The 17837-nt window shown below is 35.3% G+C and overlaps 1 protein-coding gene across 1 annotated transcript in view; it reads left to right on the forward strand.

Moving 5' to 3' along the window:
- The window catches only part of r (carbamoyl-phosphate synthetase 2, aspartate transcarbamylase, and dihydroorotase rudimentary), a 489668-nt gene that overhangs the window by 459115 nt on the left and 12716 nt on the right, over window positions 1–17837 (forward strand). The window contains exon 42 of the mRNA XM_090390424.1: window positions 13706–13807. Coding sequence (XP_090246550.1) covers window positions 13706–13807 — 102 coding nt within the window. The remainder of the gene's footprint in view (window positions 1–13705; window positions 13808–17837) is intronic.

Below are 17837 nucleotides of genomic sequence, written 5' to 3' on the forward strand. Positions count from 1 at the left end.
CACAGTGATAAAAAAACACTGACCAGGCATGCAGTCAGGAATACATATCCATACTTGAAGTAGAAAAAGCCATGAAAGGCTTGAAATGTGGAAAGGCAGCAGGAGTAGATAATATTTGACCAGAAATGCTGAAGTATGATGGTATAAAAGTCTTACAGTGGCTGCACTGTATAGTTCAGAAGGCCTGGACAGAGAGAAGAATTTCCGATGATCGGAGTAGAGCTCTCATGGTACCCATATATAAAAAGGGAAATAAAACTGAATGTGAGAATTACAGAGGTATTTCCCTACTTAGTGTTCCTGGCAAGATCTATGCAAGTATACTTGAGAAACGGTTGAGAAGAATTGTGGAAGAAAAGCTTGGTGAAGAACAAGCTGGATTCAGGCCAAATAGAGGCTGTAAGGATCAGATCTTCACTTTACGACAAATAGTCGAGAAAGCATGGGAATATAACAAAGATCTGTATTTAAGTTTTGTCGATTTGGAAAAGGCATATGACAAGGTGCCAAGAGAGAGAAGCTATTCAATACGTTGCAGTTATATGGTGTCAATGAGGCATTATATCAAGCAATACTTAGTCTTTATTTGAGTTGTAAGTCAGCAGTTAGAATTGAAGGAAGTACAGGAAGATGGTTTAATGTTAAATCTGGTGTGAGACAAGGATGTACATTATCCCCTCTGTTCATTATCTATATGAATCACATTATGAAGGAAAGTGGTATTAAACATGATATCAAAATTGGAGATGTTAATTTCAGCTCTTTGCTTTATGCGGATGATGTTATACTTCTAAATAAATCCGCTACAAGTCTGCAAGATTCTCTGACTAAATTGAATTGCTGTTGTAATAGATATGGTATGAAGGTCAGCAATAAAAAGACAAAGACAATGAAAATAGGCAGAATCATTGAAAATGTCAACTGTGTTGTGAATGGAGAATCTGTGGAACAAGTAAAACATTTCAGCTACTTGGGCACAATTTTTACTGAAGATGGTAAATTAAATATAGAAATATACAACAGAATCAGCAAAGCTGGTATTGTAGGAAGTCAATTTTTATAAATTCATATGGAATAAGAGAGAAATTAGTTGCAACACTAAATTAGCTGTATACAAGACAGTGTTCAAACCAGTTTTAACTTATGGATCTGAGAGCTGGGTCAGAAGTAAAACACTTGACCAAAGACTAGAGATCACAGATACGAGAGTCCTGAGAAAGATTAGAGGCGTGAACAGATGGCATCAATGGCAATATCATATTAAAAATGAGAATATTAGGAAAGAACTTGACATTGTCAGCATCCAGGAATGCGTTAGCAGAGCTAATCTCAGGTGGTATGGTCACTTAAATAGAATGGGAGAGGAAAGATTAGCAAAACAAGTGTTCTCTGCCAGGTTGGCAGGAAAACGACCCAGAGGAAGACCAAGACATAGGTGGATTGATACAGTACAAAGTGCCTTAGACGATAGAAATATAAGATCTGATAATGTTGGAGTCTTGACAAGTAACAGACTGATTTGGAGGAAAATTGTAGATAGGAAGTTAGTAATGATGTAATTTTTTCATGTAGTACTGTCATATCCTGTACACCCCTTGAGGGTACATGGCAGGAATTTGATGATGATGATGATGATGAAATATGTTAACTATACATTCTATGTTTTTTTGCTCATCAGCTATCATTAGTGTTAGTGTATTTTATGTTTGGCCCAAAACAACTCGTCTTCTTCCAATGTGGCCCAGGGAAGCTAAAGGGTTGGATATCCCCTGGCCTATATGTTCTAAATGGGGTTTCAGATCCAGGCTTTGTGGTGGCCAGGAAAGATGGTTAAAGTCGCTGTCATGTTTGCTGAACTGCTGCTGAACAATTTTTGCATAATGGACTTGAATGGTAATGATGTTCAAATATTCCTTGGAGGACACCTGATATCAGGGGACCTGTTTCATACCAACCGAACATACCCCACATCATGACACCACCTCCAGAACCATCAGTTGTGTTTATGAGCAAACTGAGTTCATTACTGCATGGAGCTCCAACCAAACTTTTTACCTACTATTGGTACATAACAAAGTGTACTGTGACTCATCGGACTAAGACTTTTTTTCCAGTGTCCAGTCACAATCTTCCTGACACCACCAGACGAACTTTCTGGCTCTTTGCAGAAATGAGTGGTTTCCATATAGGTATGCAACTGCCATTGACTGACCCTATTCAATTCTCCGTGCATACTTCATGAGATATAGGTCAAGAACAGGCATCGTTAATTGCGTGTCAGTTGCCACACACTGAAAGTTCTGTTTGTCCATACAAGCCTTCTCAGAAGATGGTAATCTTCCTCCAGATCAGTTTAGGACCATAGTTACGCCTCTTAGACAAGTAATGCAGGTTATTTTTCCACTGATTAAATGCCTGGGATATCTCACCTTTTGAGAAATCAGTCAGCTTTGCTGACTGATTTCTCAAAAGGTGAGATATCCCAGGTAAAAGTTAGAAGTAAAATCATGGCTCTTGCCAGACAGGCATCCACATTAAGCCCTTTATTAAATTCTGAAAGATCCTTTGTATGATCTTGAGAAAAATGGTTAATGCTAGATTTCCTTTTTATTTAGAAAGCAATAATCTTTCTTTAACACACACACAATGTGGTTTCATATATATCAACACTGGATGATTTGGTTCATTTAGAGACTCCTTGTTAGAAATGCATTCCTAAAATGTGAATTTCTGTTTTGTTTTTTTTTTGACAGTGTAAAAGTTTATAACATTGCCTAAAAATATGGTACATTAAAACACCTTTATAATCTAGCCTCAGGGGACATCTTCCAAGTTCAAGTGGGAAGCAAATTATCTCAGCCATGCTGCAAGAAGGTGTTTCCCCTTGCTCTATCTTTAGTAATATCATTTTAATATTTTTGCTAGCAAGGGTAAAGAGGGCTGCTTAAAGCCAGATAACTGGGAGAAGACATCCACATCATCTTTTTGCAGAGAACTGAACTCAGAAGCCCGAGTTCAGTATGGAATGGAATGCCATTGGAGCAGGCACTTAACACAGCTGAAATGGGAAAAGTGATCCTTGTTAGAGATCTGAAGTTGAAGATAAGCAGAATAGAAAATGAATCTCACCAGGCATATAGAAAGATTTTGGGAAAAAATTGAAGCCCCTGGTGGATTTCTGCTTAAGATATGGACTAGTCATTACTAATACCTTTCTCCAACATAAAGATGTACACAAGTTCGTGTGAAGAGAAGACACAAAAAATAACAAAAGATTCATTGACTGTGTTATTGTTGATATTGATATCTTCATGTTAGTTCAGGATACCAGAGTATTTGAAATTGGAAGTGATCATCACTTGGTTTTAAGTAGGATTGAAAAGAATAGTATGTAAGAAAGTTGAGCAGTTTTTAGAAGTAAACTGTATACTCAACTATATAAACAATAATCAAACCTTAATCTTGGCAGCAAACTCTTAAGAAAACATTAATTCAACTAGGGAGGCATGTGATGAAGTTGTCTGTGAGGATAAAAAAGAAAAATAAGAACACTGTGGTGGACACATGAGGTTAAAAAGTAATCCTGGAAAAGAAGAAAGCATACTGAAAGTTCCTTTTAGGCAGATGCCCCAAAAGAATACAGAGAAAAATATAACAGAGCTAAGCTATGTGTAAAAGTAGCTAAACAGAAGTCATGGGAAGACTTTGATAAGAATATAGAAGATAAATACCAAGAGGTGACAAAATGTTCTGGAGGCTATTGAAAAAGCTTAGAAATCGAGCAAAGAGTACTGTAAAAGGAATCAAAGATGATAAAGGTGACATAAACTGAAAATTAGGATATTTTAGATGCCTAGAATAATTACTTTGATGCTGGTAAAATCGTGAACAGGGAGGTTTGCTCCAGTCAACAGAATCCTGCCATTTTGGAAACTAATAAGGATGTTGAACATGCATTAACTCTGAAAATATCTAGACTAAAACAGATTATTAGACAGAGAACAAGGAAATTGGTATCAGAAGGATATGAAACATAAGCAGCCAAAAGGAGAAAGAAAAAAAAGTACTCAGTTTAAGAACAGTATTGTGTAGTGATAATCAAGTAAGTAAAATCAATATAAAAAAAGACATCTGGTAGGGAGATTTAGTTAAATAATGTGCAATTGATGACTATGTTACTATTTTGAGATTTCCAGGTGCCAAAAGCAACAATTTAAGGAATGTAATTGAAAAGCAAATTGTAGCACAAAATAGATGGTAGTTGGTAAGAACAAATGATTTCACTGGTGATACAGTATGAAAGGATTGCTGGAAGAAGGAAAGTTTGAAATGAAAATAGTACATTACCTTATAATAGTTTTAATGGAGCACGTGTACTAGATTTATTTAAAAACATTCACAGTTTATGCATGTAAAATATATATGTATAGAGAGAGAGAGAGAGAGAGAATTTTATTTGAAAACTCCAATATATTTTATCCAACATTCTGTGGACATCATCAAGGAGACAGACTGCTAATTGCATTCGAAACATGAATCATGAGAATGAGTTATAAAGCATGTATACTATGTTGACAAAGATAGCCATAAAATGTGGCAAAAAACTCAATTGTTGGAAGCTCCATAAAATAAAAATTAGGTTACGACTCTGACCAATAGAATATTGGTCAGAGTCGTAATACAATACAACACAGAAACACCAAACCAGCATGACATAGCCTCCACTTCCCTCATGAGCTCCGAAGATGATGCACTGTCAAAATGGCTCACACCCCGTTCTTCTGCCTCTGATCTTATCCCATAATATCCTTCTCCTTCCCCAAAAATTTCTATGTTCACCCCATCCCAAAGTATTCTCTTCCCACCTTTAATAATTTAAAAATATAAAAAAAACCTGGGTTTTTCAAAAAAGTTCTCATACCTCTTGTCTCACCAATAATTCTCCTGCATCTCTCAAACTCCACCTTTCTGACCCTTCCATTCGGCCATACTTTCTTCCTCCAACAATGAATGTGTATCACCATATATGCCAGGATGCCGTTGAAAAAGAAGACAGCCAGCAACATCCCACAAAAGTATGTCCGGTTTTTTAATTTCTACATTCCCCCTCCACACCCCCTTACATATTCTTTATATGTCTGTCCATATAAAACATAAGTAATGCCCTAGAATTTGAGTAAAAAGCCAGTGACATTATAAAAAAGGGATACTCTTAAACAAAAATAGGTCAAATAGCCATAAAAATAATATAACATTTTAATTACATTTCTAGCATCGAGTGGGGACTACCTTTGATCTGAAAGACAGCAGTTATCCTTTGGGGCATGCTTTCAACCAGTTTCTGATACATTGCAACAGGATTATTCTTCCATTCCTTGTGCAAAGCTATCCCCATTGCTGGTGATGGCCACTGTGGTCTGGAGCAAATTTATCATTCTAATTCATCCCAAAGATGTACCTGGGAGTTGGGGGTCTGGACTCTGAGCCAGCCAATTCAACAGTGTTTTGTGGAAAACAGTCTCAGACACACACAGTGCAGTATGGCATGGAGCATTGTCATACTGAAACATGCAAGGGCCACTGCTGAAGTACTTCATTGGAAGCATGCATGAAGATATTCAGGTAGCAATCAGACATCATGGCTTTAGACATATCCACCAATGGACCAAGTCCCATCCAACTAAACACCTCCATACCGTTACTGGACCTCCACCAAGCTTTATAGAATGATGCAGTCCTGCTGGAAACATTCCCCGGCTAATCTCCAGATCCAAACACTACCATCAGAGTGAAACCTTTGGAAGTGTGATTTGTCATATTACAGAACCCTTTTCCAATTATCTACGGTCTTGGGAATGGTGTGAAAGATACCACTCCAAGCATTGTTTTCCATGGGTGGGGGGGGGGGGAGTGATGTATAGCTTGTCTGCAGCAGCTCTACCATGGTAACCTAAGGCAAACAACTCTGTGGACAGTGAAAAACATGCAGTACATCCCAATGTACAATCTTGGGATGCCACTACTGTTGAAAGGTTATGAATTCATTATGCACATCTACTTTGTCTCTATGGTCTTCTTAAAATCAATAATGATGGCAACCCACTATATCCAATAGTAGAGTGTTTTGGCTTTCCCACTTACTACCTTGACTTCAAAGAAACAAATTAGAGCTATGTCTCTAATAGTGAGATCATGGTTATATTTAATATAGCCTCTGAGAGACTTTTTAGTTTTTACAACCTAATTTCCCAGAAGACATTGTTAGCCTATTTAAATGCAGATTATTTTACATGGCGTAATAAGTTGTTCAAACAGATCGAAGGAACAGTAATGGGCAGTTATCTCACCAACTTTAGTTGATTATTTTATGATTATTACATAACTCTTAGTAAGGGAATACCGTGAGTAGACATATAAATACAAAATTAATGACGGAAAATCTCACGTAAAAAGATTTTTTATTAGTATAATTTTCACCCGTGTGTCACAGGCTTCTTCAGTACATATTAAGCTCAAATTAAACAATAACTGACAATTCCAAAAAGCGTCACCAAAGTAGCTAGTATAAGATAACTAAAAAGGTCAATAAAATTTCCTAACAAAAAAAAAGAATAAAAACTATATATGCGATAAAAAGTTAGGAAAGATTAGCTGATTTGTAAAGTACTATCTCCCATAAAGGGGGATAGACGTAAACCATTGGATCTTTTTCAGTTAGGAGAGTGGAGTAAAGTTTCACATGTCGCTTTATAAAGCCATTCTACAAGGAACCGAGTTTTGTGAAGGACTCGTCTTTTTCCAATGAACTCTATGTCTGGTTAAGATGGCATGTTCTGCAAGTCCAGACTGTTCAGGTTTAAGGTACTGAATATAAGACTGGTGTTCTTCTAGTCGAATAGAGGCAGATCTTATATTCAGTACCTTAAACCTGAACAGTCTGGACTTGCAGAACATGCCATCTTAACCAGACATAGAGTTCATTGGAAAAAAAGACGAGTCTTTCACAAAAGTCGGTTCCTCGTAGAACGGCTTTATAAAGAAACGTGAAACTTTACTTCACTCTCCTAACTTAAACAGATCCGATGAAGGGGATAGATGTAAACATCTATCCCCTTTATGAGAGAGAGTACTCAGCTAATCTTTCTTAACTTTTTATTGCATATATAGTTTTTTGTTAGGAAATTTTATTGTTTAATTTGAGCTTAACATGTACCGAAGGCACCTGTGACACAGAGGTGAAAATTATACTATTAAAAAAAAATCTTTTTACGTGAGATTTTCCGTCATTAATTTTGTATTTTTATGGGACATCTAGAAAAACAATTCGCTGACACTATATTTTCTTAACCTTGTATATCAGGAGTGTCAAACTCAATTGGGCTGCAAAAAAATTTTAGACTAAAAAAGCTACACTAATTAGAATCGAAGGGAAGTGAAAGAATGAGTATAAATAAACTGGAAAATTAATAATGAAAATTTTTTATTTTTTCTAAGTCATTACATAACATATAAAATAATAGTATAATGATTATGACAACTCAAAAATATAAAGAATATTTTTTATTATATTAACATTTACAATATATAGCATTTAAACCAAATTAAACTGAAATTAAATTTTATTTGAACAAATCAAATATTTATACAGTCTATAAAGTCTCATTAATAACCATCACAAAAATTTATTGAGCCTCCTGTTAGTTTGAAATTTTTTGTGTTGAAATAAAATACAGTAGATCCCTGTATCCACGGGGTTTGGTTCCATCGTCTTCCACGGATAGTAGCAAACCCTATATATACACTATGTTTTTTTCCTATACATAAACACCTATGACAAAGTTTAATTTATAAATTATGCACAGTAAGAGATTAACAACAATAACTAATAAAACAGAACAATTATAACAACATACTGTAATAAAGTTATCTGAATGTGAATGGAATCTTAGCAACCTCAGATGTGTGTAGCTTTCTCCACCTTTTGCAACAAGTTGCCCTGGTGTTGGATAATCTCTGCGATCAGCCGAACTATCTATTACTAAAAGAAAGAGTCATATGGCTTCATTTCGGCGATGTAAAATTACATAAGCAAAGTGGATATTAGATCCAACATTATTTCAAAGCCGAATGTTTGTAGAGACTATGAAAGTTTCGTATGTTAATATCTTCAGACCGAGGTTGACTACAGATATGGGGGGGGGTCCTACTGTACTTCTATTTTGGGGTAAAAAAAATATATACTTGCATAATATAATTATAGTAATTTAACTGTAGTATTTTATTTTTTTCCCAACACTTGACAACGTTTATTGTTAACCAGATTGCCAAAATTTGGACTCAAAGATTGAGAGCATATGACCTTCATTATGACAGAAAGATTGACGTCAGTTAGTCTTGATCTGTTGGCTGTTTTGTTACCTTTCATACATGAGAATATTTGTTCACATAAATAGGTGCTTCCAAAATAACCTAGAACATTTGCTGCAAACTTTTTTATTTCTGGATATTTTTGACCTAAATAAGTATTTTTTTTTAACACCAATTTCTTGGTATTTCTCTTTTAGAATGGAATCATTTTGGAAAACAATAAGTTCGATTTGAATACAAATAGGAACTTTTTCGAAATTAAAGGAAAAAGGACCTGTAAAAAGCAAAAAAGAACTTCTTCTTGCTCCTTAAAATCTTTAAATAGCTTATCAAATTCTTCTTTAATCTTTTCTAGTTTGGGACAATATTGAGAAAAGGTAAAACTTTGATTCTTATTGTTCAACTGTTCACACATAGGAAAGTAATTTAGAATAATCTCTTTTAAATGATTTTGAAACAAAACCAATTTACATCTAAAACTTGCCAGTGAATTATACATGTGTCTTATTAGCTGATCTTTCCCCTGAATTTTGACATTTAAATCATTCAAATGTCCTGTAATATCAACTAAGAATGCTAGATCTTGTACCCATGTCTGATCATCAAGAAATGCAACATCATGATTTTTCATTTCTAGGATCAATTTTATCTCCTCTAAAAGTAGAAATAAAAGAAAAAAGCTTTTTAGAACCTTATGACAAGATAACCAATGAATCTCCGTGTTAATAAGGTAGCCCTTCAAATTCACTCTCCAAGTCTTTAAGAAATTGTGCAAACTGGTGGTGATTGAGGCCTCTGGATCAGATGAAGTTCACAGTATTTGTCACAGGCTTAGGTACACTGCTCATTTCCAATACTTTGGAGCACAGAACCTGCCGATGAATAATGCAGTGGAAAGATTGCAGTTTTGGAATGTCTGGATATGTTTCCTTTAACTTTGCAAGTCTTGGTACAAAACCTTTATTTTTGCCTGTCATTGCTGGAGCATCATCGGTTATCACAGCTGTGAGCCTGTTCAGAGGACAGTATTTTTCCAAAATGGTGTCATAAATGTCTTCCCCTGTAGTGGTTCCATAGATGGGAATCATTTCCAAGAACTCCTCAGTAATATTCATATTGTCAAGCTGAAGAAAGAGCAACTTGAGCCACATTGTGAATATCGAAACTTTCATCAAGTGCAATTGAAAAGCACTGTATGTTTGTGGATATTTCTTGCAACTGATCATGCAGATTATCTGCCATTTCAGTTATTCTTTCAGTCACAGTATTTATGGACAAACAAATATTGCAAAATACTTGCACATCTTTGGGGCATACATTTTTGGCTGCTTTTATCATACAATCCTTAACCAAGAAACCGTCACTAAAAGGTTTGGAATGTTTCTCTAATAAATAGCTGATTTCATAACTGACGCTTACTGCTGATTCATTGTCTTTCATAATTTTTGAAAATACTTTGACTTTCAAGTGAATTCTTTATACTTTTTAATTTTTCTTCTCTCAGTTTACCCTCAAAGGGTGAATATTGTTCTTTTGTGAATTTTATCATAGTGCCCTTTTATATTATATATTCTTTGGCGACACTAATTGTTTCATTACAAATAATGCACACAATTTTGTTTCAGTGCAGAAGTAATTTAATTCCCAATTTTCTTGAAATTTTCTCCCCTCATCAGCAATTTTTCTTTTTCTTGTTGTCTTAGAAAGTGGCATTGTCTGGGTGAATAAATATATTATTAATAACAATTTTTATAAAAATGTATTTATATAATTACATTATTAAAACTACATTTATTGAATAAAATACAAAATTATAGCCCAGTGCATGATACTATTGCAAATAAAAAATAATAAAAAAAAGGGGTGGGGGGGGATTCTCTCACAACTAGATTACGTTGCTTGTGTCATTGGATCACATTTTTCGTGCACTGATGTGTGCTTCAGAGATTGCCAATTGACTGTAGTAGGCAATTATAAATTCGCGTAGTCTGGATTCACATGGGCACGTATGCTGCACGCTACCCACAGCGTGCTATAAATTAACAATGAATGCATAAATATAGTTTGATTGATCAGGATCAGATCTAACATTGAAATTGCAATATATAAATTTTTATTATTGCAATTATATTATATCAGGTTGTTGCATCCATATTGTAACTATAAATGTTGTATGAAAATGAATAAATCAAATGTTTAAATTTCTGTTTTATTGTAAAAAAGCAACCACCCCTTTTTTTTAATCTTTCCTTGGAGTGCTGCAGGCTGCAAGAAATTGCTTTGCAGGCCACCAGTTTGACACCTCTGTTGTATATGGTTACATTTTGTTCATGATATATGTGCAGTCTAGTCCTGCTGACTCAGAATTATTTCAGTTCCTGAAGAAAATAAACTTCTTATATATCCATATCGAGTTCACTATTGAACGTGAATCCAGTAACCATCTACCCCTTTTGGATAACTTAATAATTAGAAATCCTACAGATCATGTGGAATTTTCAGTTTATCAGAAATCAACCTGTACTGCCAGATACAGTCACTCATTCTCTTACCATCATTCTTCACAGAAAATGGGTATCATCAAGAGTCTTGTACATAGAGCTCATATAATCTGCTCTTCTGATTCCCTTTTGTTAGAAGAATGGAATAAAACTAAAAGCAATCTGATGTGTAATGGATACAACAAAACTACCATTCAAAAAATTATTGATAATTATCATCCTTCAATCAGACTACAATCCAATGTGAAAAGAATTTCAATACCCTGCCTTGAAGGAATCTCGCAACAAATAGCACGGATTCTTTGCATATTCAATCTATACACTTCCTTCAAACCAGCTTGGAAATTTTTCCTTACTAGGTATCTATCAAGTATCCTGCTTGTGTCATCTTTGCTATTTTGGATAGACTAGACATTCTTCTTTGTATGTCAAGATTATATTATATTTTTGCAATCCAACAAGTATGGCCTTGCTTCTCATGCCATTGACACTAGGCACAGAGCTCTTTGGAACCAGACAAAGGTTCTTCATTCCAGCAAGTTCAAATTTGATCATCTGGACTTTAATCATTCAGACTGTATGCCATTCTCTAAGTTTTGGGAAGTGATTAGTATTAATGGATCAAAATGTGTGTGTGTGTGTTTTAATTATTTTTTATCTATGCAACTTTTATAGTTGTTCTTTTGAACTCTGATAGTGTAATCATATTTGAGCTGCAGCCAAGACACAAGCTAGTATATACATGCTTCATATTTCAAATGTAGTTACCAGTCTATCTCCCTGATGATTTTGAATAAAATTTTATATATTGTTTTACATGCTTAAGCCATAAAACTTTTTAAATAAGTATATTACATAGATATGACAGCAAAGAATTAAGAGTGGCTATAATGGCAAATGATTTGATGTGTAGGCTGTGTAGAAAGGATGGTTGAGTTTTTTTTTTGTGTGTGTGGACTGAATTTGAAGGAAGAACGGTTTTATATAAGAGGATTGGCTTGTACCCAAATGCAATTGGTATGAGGAGTCAGATAAACTAGATTATGATGAGAGGAATGGTGAGATGTGTAACATTGACTAAGTTATGCAAGTATGTTAATGATATAAATATGCTTAAAAATGGAGGCGATTATGATAAAAGAAAGATTGTGTTCATTCAGTTTGGGCTTACTAAGTACATGCAAGGATGTCCGCATAGGTGAAGCATTAGATATGAACAGAAATCTGAAAGTTATCTAACCAAATCATGAAGCTACAGAGGGGAGTATACAAAAAAGTATTATGTCTATACACAAATACCAGGAGTATCAGGAACAAAAGGGTTGAGTTTTGTTGCCTTGCTGAATATATTATGGCCTCGGATTAGTAATGTTAGTGAGACCTGGCTCTCAGAAACAGATGTACTAGCTGATATTGAATAAAGGATGCAGTATCTTTAGGAGGAAGGAAAGGCAAGATAGGAGGGAGAGTGTGATGCTAATGATATTGGGTGAATTTGAGTCCAGTTAGAGTAGAAATCTATGATTGCAATATTAATTACAGTTTTTATGTAGCACTGAGTTTGAAGCTATGTAATGTAAGGTGAAGTATAACAAGATCAAATACATGGTAAGGTGTTGCATTGAACTTCGTACCTCATCACCAGATTAGCAGCTGGTGATGAGGTACATTGCCAAATAAACGTATCTGATACTGAACAATTAATCATCATGAGTGACTTTAATTATCCATGCATTGATAGAATATTTGGGAAATCTTGTGAGAAGAATGAAGTGAATTGATTGAGCTGTTGTGACATAATATCCTAAGAAGCATGTGACAGGAGGAACTCAAGCTCAGTGTTAAATCTAATTATTGTGTCAGAGAGGGGGGGGGTTCACTAATAGATGTGGCTGTACTGACCTGGGAAGTGACTAATTGTGTGGATGTTCCATTTAGAAACGGTTACATGCTGAACTACAAAGCAATAAATTATGACCAGCTGAGGATAATACTAGGCTTGATGCCATGATATTGGCAGTGCATGTGAAGTATTTTAAAAATACCTAAATCATGCATATTTGACTATTAAATTTTATGCACGTGTCATTGTTGTATGTTCCCATGAAGATTGCCGAAATATAGGAGGTATTTATTAAAGTTTCTTTTAATTAATATCCCAGTATATGTTGTCAATTCCTTAAATAATTTAATAGTCATGTGTTACCAATGTATAAGCCTATCTACAAAAACTAAAGCATGCAATATTGAAATGTGTCTGTAGTGTTTGAAGAATAAATGGGTGGGAGCAAAATGGATGCTTAAAAAAAAAAAAAAAATTGCATTTTAGTTCATGGAACAAGTAAAATATTTCAGGTATTTAGGCACAATTCTTAGTGAAGGCAGCAAATTAAACTATGAAAATAGACAACAGAATAAGAAAAGCTGGAATTATGGGATTCAGTTGAATAAATATATATGGAATAAGAGAGAAATTAGCCAAAGTGTATGGATAAAATACAAGAAATTATTGAGCAATACTATATACAGACTGACCATTCAAATAGCCAGTAGATGGCACTCTCTGGGAGTAAATGTAAATTCCTGAGGACTCCAGGAAAAGAGCGTATGGGGCAGTCATGATGCATAGTCTGCATAGTGCCACACACACACCAAAAGAGTGACTGTGAAATTCTCCATGGATGTAATAATTGGGCACAGTTACCTTGTGCAGTCATAAATCTGTTTGGCTGATTCAGAAAGTGTATTATATAATTTGATACTGAAGGATGAAAACTTATGCCACTAGGACTCATTATAAATGTGTTGTAATTTACTTGTATTCTTCTAATTTTCAGGGAATCTCCAACTCACTTGAAGAGGTTTTGCCTGAGACCGATGTTCTGTATATGACAAGAATTCAAAAAGAGAGATTTGCTAATCCAGAAGACTATGAAAAGGTGATTATAATATAAAAAACCTGGTGCTTTACGGATATTAGTTTTAATAATTGTCTATGCTAATGCTGTTATAGTATTGCTTAAATTTCAGACATAAATTTACATTCATAATTTAAGCATAATATCAGCAAGTAGTGCTTCCAAATTGCAGTCTGCTTCATTTGTATATGACTCGTACCCCCCACACACATTTGTTGTATGTGGTGGGGCGGTGAGTCACATCAGATGTCACCTAATTTTTTAGATGAAGTTGATAAAACATGGGCTGATAACAGTGTTCTCCTTCAGTTGAATTTAGATAATGCAGTCTTTTAATGTCATCTTTTAAATGGGTAGAATACTGATATGGAATCCTGTGGTATCACTTCATTTGTAAATCTGAAATTCTTCATGGATATTAACAATGTACATTTGTGCAGTGAATTCTATGATATCCTTACATACACACACACACACACACACACACACACACAAGTACATAATTAGAAGAATAAAGAGGGAAAAGTTTTTAGCATTGGTTGGTATAAACCAGCGTTTCCCAGATTTTTCCTAAGACAAAACACTTCACAAATCCTGAAATTTTCACAGAACACCTTGGTTATTTTGTAATGTATTAAGAATTAATTATGGCATAATCATAAAGAGTATTAGTACACTTATGTATATGGTGTGACATGTTGACAAATATAAAATTACATTTAAATCAGTTATTGATCACTGGACTAACGAAATCTTGTAGCATATTGTAGTTTCCTCAGGCCAGCATCATTAAATTAATTTGTGCTGATTTTCATTGACATTCTGATCACCAAAAATTTATTATAATATAAGTACTTACGAGTGAATGCAGACTTTTTCTCATGTGTGCTGGAGGTGAATGAATCGCTATCTGTTGCATCACAAACACCTTCAATAAGAGATTTCTTAACACCAAAATTAAACAAAGTTGCTTGTCTCTTATTCATATTAAAATTTAAAACTGCAGGCCTATTACTTTTAAAAAATCATGGCACGACAGTTTCGAAACAAGCATTTTCACCCTACGATATGAACTTGCGAAGAAAGTATTCAGTATTACTAGATTTGAGAACCGGATACAGACTACCTTGATCTTCAATTTCAGTGGAAAAATTTTCTTTATACTTCCTTGCTGATTGGTCACTAACATTTGCAATACAGATGTTATTTCGTTCAGTTTTGAGAACAGAGGATTTGCCGCCCATTGTTGTAATCGGCTTGCAGGCAGTTTTTATGACCAGTCATAAACAGTGATATTCCCTTTCCCGAATTACTTCCATGTTTAAAAATACACAGCTTGGTCACTGGCATCACCAACACTTATTCACTTTCCTGCAGAACACAATTTGGAAAACCCTGGTGTAAACAATGTAAAAAAAAATTATAGAAACAAAAAAAGTTATCAATACCAAGTTCTAGGATTAGTAAGGCTTGGTTCACAAATAATGCTCTTCAGAGATAGAATGCAAGAGGTATACTATTTTCAGAGAGAATAGGATGGGGGAGGAGGGGCACTACTGATAATAGCAGATGAACTGCAGCCAAAAAGAGGTCAACATAAGAGGGACAGTGATATGAAAGGCAGAGCACCTGAAGCTCTCTGGTGTGAGATAGAGGAAAAACAGGACAAAACATGCAGTTTGGTTGCTACTATAGGCCCATGGAGTGCAAGAGAAGATGTGCATGACATTACTATTATTAAGTGACACCTCCAGGGACCCATTGTGCGAGGGTACTCTACTTCACTATATAGCATCTTTTCATCTCCCTTACTACTTCTCCAACTACACATTACTCAACATCTCCACTACTTAATTCTCCAACTACATACAATGATGCTGCTGTCATCAGCACACAATTCCACCTACTGTCCATCGCTTCCAGGAATAGTATTATTTGCCTGTATGCGAGATGAAAAACCTGAGTTTCCAGGAGGGAGAAACCCCATATGAGATTGGGTAATTCACCTTCCATTGAAAACTCTGATATAAAGATTCCTCTTGTCATGATGAGAATCACACTCAGGCCTTTTCCAATCAAAAGGCGCAATGTTCTAATTGTGCTACAGAGACACTGTGACATTATTATCATAATACGGGCACCTCCATAGAGTCTGAAGACCCAATCTATCATACCATACTTCTATTTGAACTCATTAACAGACAAAGCACTCACAACTGACTCTGGAAACTCTTTTCACTCATTCACAACTCCAAGCAAAAAATCTAGTCCTCACACCTCTACTAACCACACCTTTATTCAACTTCCAGGGATGACCTGTTGTTCTTGTCCCTCTAGTCAAGTGCTGAAATTTTCCCCTGCATCAGTCCTATAAAATCCTTTAAGCAACTTAAATGTTTCTATCATATCTCCTCTTTTTCTCCTATCAACCAACTTTTGCAATTCACACACCCTCAATCTATCCTCATAGAAAACATTACACAGGTCACTCACCATCTTGGTCACTCACCTCTGAATCCTCTCCACCACTTCCTCATCCCCAATGCATTGGCAAATTAGCTAGTGAAAACCAAATATTATTATGGGAGACTATGAGGATGTAGGTTGATACAAGGAATCATCACATGATGGGAAACAGAATAGAATTTACTCAGTTACAGCAAATTACTTGAACAGCTTATGATGGAAGGGGTGTGGGATGTTTGAGTGCGCTGAAGTTGGTGATAGCATCAGAAGATCTGCCTGGAACCATGGTAGCCACATTGCCTCTAGTTGGGCAGAGTGAAATTCCCCAATGCCAGATACGTGAAATTTTCACTTAAGAAGGTGGGGAAGGAATATGTGTGGAACTACAGTGCAGGAGATTAGAACAAACTTAGGAGGCAGCTTGAAGCTTTGCATGGAAGATGGTCCATGGGTACATGAAGCACTACCAAACTGTATACCAAAGGTCAGGTGGATAAATCAGATGGGAGTTAGATGGATGAGTAGCATCATTAAATAGAAGAAACATAATTTTGTGATGGATATATACTACTAATGATATCAGATTACTTAAGTCCAGTTAGGGTAGAAACACAAGAAAACAGTGATGTTAACAATGTTCCCATGTAGTGGTGAGTTTGAGTCTATATGGTGTGAAGTGGAGGTTAACAGAATGAAATATATGGTGGGGGTGTTTCTACATACATGGCGGCTCAGTTGCAGGGGATGAAGAAATGCATTGCCAGTTTATGGATACCAAATGAGTGATCATTATGAGTGACTTTACCAAAGATTGATTGTGTAGAAAAGAAATTTCATGATAATAAAGAAGAGGAATTTATTGAATTGTTGCAAGACAACTTTCTCAAGCAGCATGTGAAAGAAGGAACTCGAGGTCAAAGAGTGTTGGATTTGCTCATAGCATCAGAAGGGAGTCTCTGTTAAGACGATGGCAGTTTTACCACCAATTGATGACAGTGATCATGGTGTGCTTTCTTCGGAAGTATCTAATTGTATTGATGCTCTAATTAAAACAGGTTACATGCTGAACTGCAAAGCTGGAAATTATGAACAACTTAAGAGAATACTATCTTTGTCCCATGGTATCAGTTACTGAATGGGAAAAATGTCAGCAATGCGTGGGAATATTGAAAAGGTGCTTAAATGAGGTGGTATCTGAATGTATCCCTAGTATTTGAAGAATAAATAGGTTGGGAGTGAAATGGATGTGCAACCTTATTAAGCAAAAGATCCACAAGATGATGATCTGAAAAGAATATCGTGAGAAGAGTTATGAAATACATAAAACTCAGGCTAGAAAAGTAACAAGTATTGTGTGGAAAACTAAATCAGAGTATGAAAAGAAATTGGCCATGCAAGCTAAAGGCAATCCAAAAGAATTTTATCGTTATGCCGTAAGCAAAAGAAAGAATGAATGTGAAAGAATAACTTTATTGAATGTAGATGGTATTTGAGTGTCAGAAGCTAATGAGATTGTTGAGTTTATGAGTGCACACTTTGCTAAGATATATCAACCAGATATAGCACTATGCACCATGTAACATGG

Source organism: Typopeltis vanoorti, chromosome 3 (assembly GCF_054136105.1).
Source record: "Typopeltis vanoorti isolate ZY-2024b chromosome 3, IOZ_Tvanoo_1.0, whole genome shotgun sequence".
NCBI lineage: Eukaryota > Metazoa > Arthropoda > Arachnida > Uropygi > Thelyphonidae > Typopeltis > Typopeltis vanoorti.